The sequence below is a fragment of the Delphinapterus leucas genome, chromosome 8 (assembly GCF_059928025.1).
Source record: "Delphinapterus leucas isolate spDelLeu-1000000601 "Yukka" chromosome 8, BTC_Dleu_Yukka2, whole genome shotgun sequence".
Lineage (NCBI taxonomy): Eukaryota > Metazoa > Chordata > Mammalia > Artiodactyla > Monodontidae > Delphinapterus > Delphinapterus leucas.
In genome coordinates, this window is record NC_143136.1 from 86,681,117 (window position 1) to 86,693,804 (window position 12,688).

Below are 12,688 nucleotides of genomic sequence, written 5' to 3' on the forward strand. Positions count from 1 at the left end.
ATGCCGCACACACCGTGTGCCGTTCTTTCCAAATATCAGTAACTGGTCTTCACAAAGAGTAGTCAGTCAGTTACATAGTTTTCATATAAAAAACTATGGATTAAGGTCTCAGTACTAATTATACCAGTTTAGTACTTTGTTTAGTTCATGTCTCCTAGGTCCTTGTCTCTAAGTGATACAGGTGACCCTATTTTTAAGTAAGCAATTTCTAGACACCTTTGAGGTCATCATAAACTACAGAAATTATTTTATAAAGCACTGAAAACTGGACTTCTCCCTCTTTGGATCTACATACCACCAGTGTGTCACAATGTTATCCTCTCCAGGCTCGTCCCCCCAGACCTCAAAAAAGTATCAGATGATCTCCTGCTTTTAGTCAGTTTACCATATGTATTGAGCATTAGCTGAACAATAATTCAATATTTTTGCAGAAACTGCTCTGGAAGAAGAAACATAAGTTGAATTTTTCATTGGCTACTTATGATTTCACATATATATATAAAATCTAAAACTGTAAAGGCAAGGCAAGGGAGAATGAACCACTTGGAAAAGCTTTAAAGACTAACACACTCCTTTACAGTTTGCCCTCCAAGTTTTCTGTATGTTTTCTAGGCTGAGCAGACAATGTCAGAAACCACAGAAATAACTTTAATCTAGTTATAATAGTTGGTAAGAAGGAGAATGCTCTGGTGGTTTAGAGGAATAAAGGAAATCCAAATCAAGATAAGGAAACGTACTAAACAAGTGATTCGCTAAATTGGTTTACATTTGGCTCATTAAGAGATTTCTTTCTAGGTAGGTCCAGGAGATGCAAAATTTAAAATGTAACTAATACCACTGTACCAGTGATGAATAGAGAATGTATCTTGTGCCAAGGGCTGGGTAGGATTTCCCTGTGGAGACTAGAGGAGCATGGGCAAACTGGCTCTGCCAAGTGCAAGTAACTAACTGAATGAATGAATGAATGAATGGTGGAATGAATGAATAAATGGTGAGAAATGCCCTCCTGATGTTGTTTCATTTGAAATCAAGCATGTAAGAAGCATTAAAAAAATCCAGCTACAGTTTGTAAATTATTTTTTTAAGGTGGGGGAAATAACCTCAAGAAAAAGAGAGAGAAAGGAAACAAATATTTTTTATAACAGCTGATGTGCTGCTGTAGTGAGGATTGAGACCATTTTCCTAAGACTGTGAGAGTAAACACACAGTTTTCATTAAAAGTGCCTTTCCCATAACTGGTCCATAAGCATTTCCCATGACTCTGCAGTTAAGTATCTTGGCTGGAAGAGGATCTGGCCATTAGAAGGAGGGCTCTAGATATGCAGAGTCCAGCCGTGCTGAGAGACTTGGCACCTTTATATGCTACTTCCTAACAACAACCCCAGCATAAAATGTCATCAGAAGCCTGCATAAACATTGGACTTAGATTCACATAAATTATTTCTGTCCTGAGGTGCTTTATGCCAAAATTTAGTAAAAACAACACTTTGAGTAAATAGAATTGGCATATCAATGTAAGAATATTAATCCAACAAATGATCATAGAAAAATATAATCAAAAGCACACACTTGTAAATCGTGCAGTGATGTGAGAGGTTCACCTTGTGTCTCTGAGTTTTTGTTGAACATTTCCATACAGTTCCTTCAAGCTGACATTGCCAAAATGCTTTGAATTACCAGTTGCTTTATGGAACTGCAGTCTTTGAGTTTCATTAAAACACTTAGGAATTATTTTAATAATCATATGTGATTAGTGCCTGTTCAGTGCTGAATCTACAGATTCATTTTAAGAGTAAACATTGGGACAATGAAATATAATGCCAAATATGATTGCCCCTGTCAGAAAATACATTGTCTTATTTTATTAAAAATCACCAACAAAATGCCATGAACAAAACATACAGTTTCTATTTATGGGCATTTTCTATTCTGCAATACCATGGTGTTTGCATGCCACAAGGCTGTATCTAGCAGAGTTCTCATTTTGCCTGGGGTATGTACATAAATAGAGAATTATAGAACCCTTTTTTTATGGGCACACATCTTATTATGTACAGCTTCCCCCAAAGTCCTATTTGGATTTTTGCTAATATAACAGTGCTCACACCATCAATGCTGAGTATTTATAAGAGAATGAAGATTTCCCGAAAATGATGATAATTTAACTATTAGCAATAATGGCATTATAACATTTTCAGTGATCCATTTGGCTTTAAGTACTTATTCAATAATATTTATTCCTAAAATATGTACTTACAAAATTAAATGAGATTGCAACATACAATAAAAAGACATTTCTCTCTAAACTCCAACTGATTCCATTCCTCACAGATACCTCTCCTTGTGTTCATTCTGCTTTTACTGTTTTCTCCTCTCTCTTTGAACCCTCAGCTCTTCTCTCTGATGTGTTGATATGCTTTTCCCCAAAGCTGCTCACTTTATCCACTTTCTCTACCCACTCGTCCCCTTCTTGTTATTCTCTCATTCCCTACTGACATGGGAATAATAGGATCCCAAGGCTGTCCTTACAGTATAATCAAAGTATGAATTTCCAGGAGCTGGAAATTGCAGACCATTTTTATTATGTTTCTATGATAAAGCCAGGTAACATCGAGAGAATTAAAATGGCTTTTCCCTAGCAGATAACTTGGTAAAGATTTCTTCCCTTGGTTCTATTGTTTTAAGAGACTGGGAGCTGAAAAGGGGAATAGATTCACCACTTCTTTTTCTGGAAACACCTCTGTCTTTTACATGATATATATTCCCCTAGATCCTGGGAATATGTTGTAAACTTGTAACAGATGGTGATGAAGCTTCACATTTCTATACAATATATTTTTTGAGATTCTGCACCTACTGTATGTATCTTTCAGGGAAAATGACCTTGAATGAATAAAGTCATAGTCTGAAGGAAAAACACCCCACAGGTAGACTAGCATAGAAATGATGAGTCAAATGGGTTTTGTTTTGTTCCCCTCAGTAAGATGAAATAATTTCAAATGGAAAACAGAATGTTGAAATATAGGAATCAAAGGTCATCTTAACACTGGAGGTGTGTCTGTTAATTGTTCCAGGAAAACCAGTTAGGCATATTCTGTGCTGAACAGATACACGTGGAAGATGGAATATCACCATGTGCAAGTAGAAACGCTGTTTGCTTCACTTGGGTAATGTTGGGGGCTTACCAAAATATGTTCTGGCACAAAATCTACCAGCATGAATGTTAGGAGGGTTCTAACACTGTGATGCTGATATTTTATGAATGTTTTATCACTGGCGAGAAAACAAGAAGTTTGCAATTGAATCAACAACATGTCAGACAGAAAAAAATATTAAAAAAAGAACATTAGTGGGAATTATTGATGTCCCTACTGTGAAAACAAACTGAAGTTAATAAGAAACTTGATCCTCTTAACTGATTAACAAAAGTCAGATTTTAATTTCATAGCTTGTCAGTGCTGTTAACTTGAGCACTGGTTGTGTAGAGGGTACAGTATTGGGGGAAATTGCTGTATATTCAGTTACCCACCTCTTTTTTCGACAGCTTCAATGCACTGCTTTACAAACCGCGGAACTGTGGAATTTTCACGTTCACACACTGTGTGCAGATGAGAGCCAAAAATTTGATCTGCAAAAGAAACAAAGATGAGCTTCATTAAAATCCAAGCTTGCGTTGTTCTTTAATTTGATTCTGTTTCCATATCCACTGAATGATGAAATCTGCATCTTGCATAGGAATCGATTTTTTGCTTTAATTCCAAAGTGTCTATTGCAGACATACAAAGACCATAACTCCCTTCTCTATGGAACAGGACTCCGGCCCCAGAGAAAGAAAACTAACACTCTGCCATCGATTAGGCAGGGATGACTGAGTAATTTATAGTCTCTCTGGGCTTAACTTTGTTGTCTATAAAATAATGACAAGGAATTAAGAAAACTTCTATAAAATAATTAATCTTAGCGAATTGGTGTCTTAGTGTTTGAGAACAAATTTGTCAATGGTTATCAAAATTATGATGTTGTTAGTATATGTAGAAGATTCACCCTGTGGCTCAATGATATTCGAAGAAAGCAAGTTCCCGGAGACTTACTTTGAAGTGAATTTCTTCACATCTCTCCTGCCTTGAATGCCCTTCCTCTTCTCTAATCTAAGTATCCCCTTTCTTTTAGGGCTCAGCTCAGATGGCTCTTTCTCCATAAACTCTATCCTTCCTATCTCAGCTTTATGTCTCCTGTAACATAGGTTCTTTGGAATACCAGTTCTTCAGGATGTTAATAGGCGATTTTGGGGAAAAAGCCTGTAATCAAAAATGGTTTAGCCACATTGGGTTAAACAAAGTTAAACAGGTTTCTTTCATGTGTACTTATTTTTAGAGCCTGTGTTATGCCAGTGTGCACTGGGAATCTCCAGGCGGGACTGGAGGATGCATTATTTCCCAAACTTATCTGAGTAAGATCCTTTTGTTTCAAAGGGCATCTCTCCAGACTAATGTTTCCCAGAACACACTTTGTGAAATTCTAGCCTAGCCCTCTCATTTGGAACATGATTTATGCTACCTTGCATTGTGTATTTACACTTATAATATATGGAATGTATTTTCTCAAAGCAGATCCTGAGTGCTGCATTGCTTATATGTTCTTACAGTCACCAGTGCCTAGCACAAATTTGGGTCCACGACATTCACGCAAAGATTTTTTAAAACTGTGTTAAAATATATGTAACATAAAAGTGTCCATTTTAACCACTTTCATGTGTACAGTTTAGTGGCATTAAGTACATGTGCATTGGTGTGCAACCATCACCACCATCCATTTCCAGAACCTTTTTAAACAGCATAGATGTTGATTACTGATAATGAAACAAATATTTAGTAGGTTCAAGGGCTTCCCCTCTACCACAGAATGAAATCCAATTCCCTAACATCACTTCCAAGGCAGTAAACGACCTGACCTTCCACCAATTAACTGATTCCATTTGCTTCCTCTCTACTCTTTCCCGCTCATCACTTGCCTGCCACCACTCTGTCGACGTTGCTGATTCATGCTCTGCCTCAGGGACATTGCACTTATTATTTCCTCTGCGTGGAGCTCTATTGTCCTAGCTCTCTGATCAAATGTCGCCTTCTTATTGTAGCCTTTCCTATCCACCTTTAAATAAAACCTGGCAACCACTGCCAATAGAACTCTCCATGCTGCCCCACCTTACTTTTCTTGGAGCACTTTTCTCCACCTGACATATTAGATTGATATGTTTACTGGTTAGTTGCTTCCCTTGCTTAGAATGCAAAACCCAGGAGAGTAAGGACTATTCCTATTTCCTTTATTACTGGATCCCCAGTAACTCGACAACGTTTCGCATACATTAGAAGTTCAATAAATATTTATTGAATTATTGACTGTAAGACAGCATCTTAATCATCAGTGGAGGTCTTCAATGCATTTAAAACACATTTTTAGCAGAAGTGGGGAGAAAAATATAAAATGCAGCATAACAGAATGCTAAACGATGCATTATTACAAAGGGGTAGTCAACATGGACTGTGGTGAGACTTCAAGAAAGTCACGATTTTCATCCATTTCTCAGAAAAGGTGATGGCTTGAATTGAGAACTTAGCAGAGAGGGAAAGAATTAAGGCTAAAACACCAATAATAATGTACTTCAATACGGAAATGTGCATTTTTTGCAAGAGAGAGAAAGAAGATAAGCTCAAAACACAGTAACATAGTGTAGAGAAGTGGGAAATAATCATAGGTATTTCCTTTGAATAGCTGGTCAAGTAACAAAGATTTGTTCAAAAACAGTGAGTCACCACTATAAGAAAGGATAAAATAAAATATTACTTAAGAAAAATAATCCAAAACTTCAGATTTGATCATTTAATTTGGCCAGAGGTTATAGTCAGGCGGAATTGTCATACAGTAGAAAATCCTTTAATAGTAATCATAATTCAAATGCATTTCACAAATATTTATTATCTTCTATACTTGTAGTGATGAAGTAGGCATATTAGGTTGTGAAAAAGATATCAAGAGGTCATAATACTGTAGGGCTGAAAGAAATATTCAAATAATATAAAAAATAGACTATAACAGGTATCATAAAAGGTACTCAGTGCTAAGGAGGATGTTCTATAGTATCGAGTTTTTTGTGTCATGTAGTGTAGATGCGGTGTTTGGTGGGGGCAGAGTGGAGGGAAGTTTATGAGATGGAGACCATTCCAAAAAGATAGATTCCTGAATGGAGTGGTGTTAAAATCTGGAGAGAGGTTTCTTTTGTTTGTTTATTTTTTTTTCTTCTGATAGATAGATACAGGAAGATGAAGACGAAGGCATTCTAGTGTATTTACCGTTTCATTCACTCAGTTATTTGCCAAAAAAAAAAAAAATTCTGAGTGCCTGCTCTGCATCAGGAACTAGGAATGGCACTGGTAACACAATAACCAAGACTCAACTCCTATACTCTAAAAGTTTCTTGACTAGTGAGGGCATCATATAAGTAAACAGGTAAGAACATATCGTGAAAAATACTATACCTGGGGAAGCACAGATGCATGTGGCAGGGCAACCTGAACAGCCTTGAGTGCACATGGAAGACTTCCCAAAGAAGAAATGAATCCTCGAGGATAAGTAAGACTTAGATTGGAGAGGTAAGAAAAAGGACAAAAAGGGCATTTGGAGAAGATGGAGGAGAGGCAGACAAACACATCAATGATGAGAAGAGTGATGAGAAGGATGTGGTGTGCTGAGGAAAACATTCACTCTTTCTTATTTAGAAAAATCTTGATGTATTAAGCTTTAAAAGGAGATGAAGATTATGTTATGAAGAGTCTTAAATATTAAGTCAGGCAGGTAATTATTTGAGAGTGTGCAAATACCATCGATTTCTTATACACATGCTATTCCCCTCCCAACTTCTTTCTTGTTTTTTTTTTTTTTTTTTTTAGAAGATGTTGGGGGTAGGAGTTTATTAATTAATTAATTTACTTTTGCTGTGTTGGGTCTTCATTTCTGTGCGAGGGCTTTCTCTAGTTGTGGCAAGCGGGGGCCACTCTTCATCGTGGTGTGTGGGTCTCTCACTATCGTGGCCTCTCTTGTTGCAGAGCACGGGCTCCGGACGCGCAGGCTCAGCAGTTGTGGCTCACGGGCGTAGTTGCTCCGTGGCATGTGGGATCTTCCCAGACCAGGGCTCGAACCTGTGTCCCCTCCATCGGCAGGCGGACTCTCAACCACTGCGCCACTAGGGAAGCCCCTTCTTTCTTGTTTTTAAAGTCCACTCATAAGACAGAACCTGAAAGTGTTCTCCATTGACTTCTGTTTCCCCTGTAGCTTTAGTTAGTTTAAATTAGATAGTTCTGGTTGGTAAAATGTAAGGGAACGTGACTTGGGAATCTACAAGAGAAGATTTTTTTCCCTGATAAATGGAGAGGGGTATATGAAGACATTCTTTCTTTCTTCCTTCCTGCTTTGAACATCACTGTGCAATCATGCGATGCCTGGAGCTACTGCTGCAATCTTGTCACCACGAGGCAAGAAGCTTGCAAACAAAAGCTAAACATGATTAAAAAAGAAGGTACAAAAACCTGAGACCTCAACAATATTGTTGAACTTTTAAACCTATCCTAAAACACATTCTCTAGACTTCCTGTTATATGAATATAAATATAACAATAATTAAATATAATATAAATAATTTTTAACTGGGTATTCTATCACCTGTAACCAAAAGGTTCATTAAAAAAATGGGGGGCACAGATAGTGGGGAAGACTGAACACAAAGAGATTTGTTAAGAGGCTAATGTGATTGCTTGGGAAGACCAGAATCAGGATAGGCTTGTGGTAAATTTAATCATCATTGAGAATTCATCTCATCTTCTCTGAGTTAGATTCATACATTCACTACTTCTGCCATCTGCCTGTGTAGTAAAACTCACTAGAGTGGGCAACATTTTCCTCATTTCACTGCTATAGGGCTTGGCCATATGACTTGCTTTGGATAACGTAGCATGTGTAGAAATGATGTGTCAATTCAAGACTGAGGCCTTCAGACACATTACAGATTTCTACTCATCTCCTTGCTTCTTCACTATTGCCAAGACAAGAATTTCCCTGGGTAGACTGCTGCGCCTTCAGTCTGGGCTCCAGAGTAAATACATATAGCACAGAACTGAGGTCAACCCTCAGTGAGGAGACAAGTCCAGTCAGACCTACAACTTAAAGCAGAGCTGTCCATTCAAGCCTGCCGTAGACTGACCCACAGACACATGAAAAATAAGTGCTTTTTGCAGTTTGCCACTGAGATTCTATGTTTGTTTGTTAGGCATCAATAGCTTACTGATAAAGATGATAATAGGAGTCTGGATTTTTGGTGATCTAAGCTATGCTGTGAGAATGAAAACAGAGAGTTGACAGGACATGGAAACCAAAACTGGGGAGCAAATAAATAGAGAAAAAAAATCTAAATTTGGTTAGAACGTGGAAATATGCATTCGTTTAGAGTCAATCCTAAGGAGGAGTCTCAAAGGAAATTTCTCTCACATTAAAATTTAAACTCATTATGTTTTATGTTATATTATGGCATTTCTTATTATGTATTCTCTCCAGATCAATTCAATTCTATTTAATTCAATTCAGCAAATATTTCATAAGCACCTACCATATGCAGGGCATTGTAAAGAATGCAAAGATTGACATTCATCCATAGCTATCTATTACATGCCCACTGTAGTCCAGACAGTGTGCTCCATCCTAAAGATGCAATGATCCATGAAGCATGATCTCCTACAGTGTAGGGGGAAGAACAGCTCTCAAAACCAGTTATAATATGATGTGATTAGTGCTATTGCAAGGGCGCTCAATAATAAATAGCGAAGATATATTTAGCCAGGCAAGGGTCAAAGTACGTTATATATTTTAACTTATTTAATCTTTATAACAATCCTTAACACTTTGGTGGTAGATACTATTACCATCTTGATTTTATAGGAGAGAAAATTGAGGCACAAAGATATTGAGTCGTTTGTTCATAGTTACAAAACATCAGGCTCTGGGGAAAAAAAAAAAAGACAAGGACCTGAACTAAGACAATGAAGAGATGGGGTGATTCAGTGGGATTTGTAAACTGGATGCAGGAGGTGAGCCAACCCACCAGGCAAAGAGGACTTTCAGGTTTTTTGCTTGGTTGAAGGAGACTAAGATGCTGAAAACTGAGGGTTTGGAGAAGAAAAGAGAGATTGATGTTTAGAAGTTAGGATAGCATTTCAGACCCAGCAGAACACTGATGGGATATCCAGGTGAAATTCAGACACTATTGCTGATCATAAGGAAAATGGCTTTCATAGAATGAAACTGAGAAGCAGGTGTTTGTGGTAAAGATTTGAAGAGAAGGTAAGAAGTAGAGGTAGCAAATAGACCCCCTTTTTTAGAAGTTTAGTGGTGGGAATTCACTAATTATAAGGAAAGACGGGACTTGGGGAAAGATTTTCATTTGGGGTGGATAGGAGAGAATTTCAATTGCAGAGTGTTTCTGATTGCCAGAATGCTCTAGAAAGGGTGAGATGCCCTCTTGGCTGTTTTTGGCTGCTATAATGCCTGGGGTGGGGGAGGTGTGCTACTGCCACTTACTGGGTGGTCCAGGTAAGTGCAGGCAATCCCTCACTGGGAGAGAAAACAATCCCTCCCTGATTGCCAATAACGCCCTGGTGAAAAAAGAGCTTAGATATGTTGAACTTCATTAGATAGAAGGGAGACGTTTGCTTTCACTAGTTACCAGAAAGGTCAAAAAATTCCATCTCACTTATATCCTGTCTTTAAAGTGGCTATACTTACCCAAGAAGGTATGGCTCTGTAGTAGAAGGACCTAGCCTTTCAGGTAAACCTGATTGAATCAAAGGTTGTCATGTGGCCCAAGCTGGGTCAATGCAATTTGTCCTGCAAAAGTTTTAGAATTGGGACACTATAGACTGAGGTGGTATCAGAGATACTACCTGCTCCAGGGATTTGAATTGAAAGGCCGTCTAGATTTAGACACTGCAGGGCAAAAGCAGCCATTTGGGGAGATGGTGATGTGCAGTGAATGAGTGTTACTGAAGCTAATATGCAGACAGAGAGGTGAATGAAACAGACACACCTCAACTTCTCACTTCCCGATGCCTAGGCACCATATATGGTTGCCATGGGGTGCATTAGAAGTTAGAGGGAATTTCAGTTTAATGCAACTAGACAAATTTGGCTAGTACGTGGATAGCATTGTCCACAAGGTTTCAGAGGGCTTACAATCACAATAGAAAGGACTAGCCTTGGGAAAATAACTAAATGAGACCCCCTGTTACAGATGATGCTGGTTAGGAAGAGTATGTTGTATGTCTGTTGGTTTTGCTGGCCCTGGAACTATTCTTCTGTCCTCCGGTAAGAGCACCCTGGTTTTCCTTTGGGGATGATACTTTCTCATTCTGCTGCCATTTGTTTTGAGTAGTGCTGACCTCACCAGCTCCAGCTCCAGGGATGAACATGCATTTCCTCCCCCGGCCACAGTAATCGGTTCAGACATGAACACATGACCCAGCTGGATCTGGGCAAGCAAATCCTGAGGCTTCCTTTTTTTAGTGCTGCTGGGAAAGAGGAGCCCTCTTGCTATAGGATTTGGTAAACTATGAGGATATGAGTCTAAGCTTCTAGAAGTTATATTGCCAGCTTCTGGGAAAACATACTGGAGAATGAAGCCAACAGAGTGGAAAACAGCTGAGGGGTGGAGGAGATAAAGATTCGATAGCATTTTGTGCCCAGAAGTCCAGTCATGCCTGAAGCTATCCTTGTCCCTTGGACTTTTCAGTTAAGTAGTCCAATAAATTCCATTCCTACGTTTGCAATTTGAATAAGTTTCTATCAATTACAACTAAAAAACAACTTGACTACAACATTAGCCTTCAACATTACATGGTGAATTATATAACGTGGAGGAGATGGTGTTATACATGAAACGACTTTGCAAAGTCAAAAGTGCTATATCCAAAGGAAGTAAATCATAGAGATTTAGCTTAGACATCATTGTCCAATTTAGGGGCTGTTGTAAGACTGCCACCCATCTGTAACTCTGATACAGTCCAGAGTTTGATACACCAAGGAAGACCATTAAATTATAGGAATGTCTTTGAACCACAGAACCTTCTTTCTTAAAACCGTGTAAAGAAAGGGGGAGGGAGAGAGAAGGTGTTTTGTTTTCTTGGCAAGCATTGATGACCTAGCTTTTGCCCCCTAAACTTCCATGCTTGCTAGGCTGGCACAACAATTAAGGATTGTTTCTGCTTTTCCCCTCCTTATGGTATTCCAAAAAAGGGAGCAGTCCCAGGACCCTGAGCTCCCGGCTCCCCATCTATAGTCCCATCTGTGGGCTCACTGGTAATCCTTTATTCCTCTCTTAACAACTTTTTGTATTTAGAAAACACCTCTTGCTAGGGGTGCCAATATTTTCAGAATGCTCTGCACATGCCTATGGCCTTGGCTGGTGTGATCATTACATCTTTGTTCTCCTGCTTCAACGCTTGTACCAGGGGTGGCAGGCAACACATTGGTTGGAGAAAATCCATTTTCTGTAATTTTTCTTTGAAAGCATCTTTTGGTGAGAAAAACAAATAGACCTTCCACATGACTGCACTTACAAATCACGTTGTTTACATAATGAATTAGAGTTTAACTAGGGAATGGTGGTTTTTAATCTTTAAGCTCTCAAACTTTTGACCGATTTAGTTAGTTCATCAGCATAACCAGGTTAAGCCTCCCAGATCACAGATTAGCTTCACTCTCCCTCATCTCTGCTATGTATTTTTTGACAAAAAAATGAAAAGAACACCCAGTAATGGGGTCTTTGTCAGTTAGATTCCAAATGAATCAAAACTATGAGGAAAGCTACTCAATAGAGGCAGTTAAATGTTCAAATAATGTGACGGTGTTATCATCATTTACGCAGGGAGACGGTCTCCACATGCTTTTCAAAATGATGTCATTCTGCTTTCAGGACAGAGGCCCACTGCGGCCACTCTAGTCAATTTTAAAGAAGAAAACAAAGCACCTAGAACTACATACATGAAGAAATAAAGAGGGGAAGAGAAAACAACAACAAAAAACGGAACTGTTCGGACACACACACACATATTGGATAATTATTTTGGTAATGAGGCATATTCATCAAGGATTTTGGCTACAATAGAAAAAAATCCACTGTGGCTATCTTAAGCAAAGAAAAAGTTATTCAAATGATGGTGAAGGATAGGGGTAGGAGGAAACTCAAAGAATTTACTGAGAACTAAAAGTAATTTGTAACTGAATCACTTTGCTGTACACCTGAAACTAACACAACATTGTTAAGCAACTATACTCCAAAATAAAATTAAAAAATTAAAGTAATTTATTAATTCTTCAAAGAAAATACTGGAGGCGAGGGACCAGTCTTGGAGATGTTTAATCCAAGGTTCTCAGGAGATCCACGAAATAAGAAAAAGGAAGTAGAGCAACTGCCTTGTAACTCTGAGAGCTGGGTCAGGATGCTATACGCATTGTCACCTCCACCACCAGTACTGTCCTAGTGACTTCTGTTCATCAATTACTCGAGATCTGAAGTTCCAATAGACAATGTCCAACGGGTTGAGATTTTGTCTAAAAAATGGGTTGAAATGAGAAAAAATACAGCCCATGT

General features: G+C 38.5%; 1 protein-coding gene across 7 annotated transcripts in view; it reads right to left on the reverse strand.

The window, feature by feature from the left end:
* Positions 1-12,688, reverse strand: part of ARHGAP15 (Rho GTPase activating protein 15) — a 623,182-nt gene that overhangs the window by 220,525 nt on the left and 389,969 nt on the right. For all 7 annotated transcript variants that reach the window (XM_022569650.2, XM_022569649.2, XM_022569655.2 and 4 more), the window contains one exon: positions 3,530-3,628. In XM_022569650.2, the coding sequence (XP_022425358.1) occupies positions 3,530-3,628 (99 nt within the window). The remainder of the gene's footprint in view (positions 1-3,529; positions 3,629-12,688) is intronic.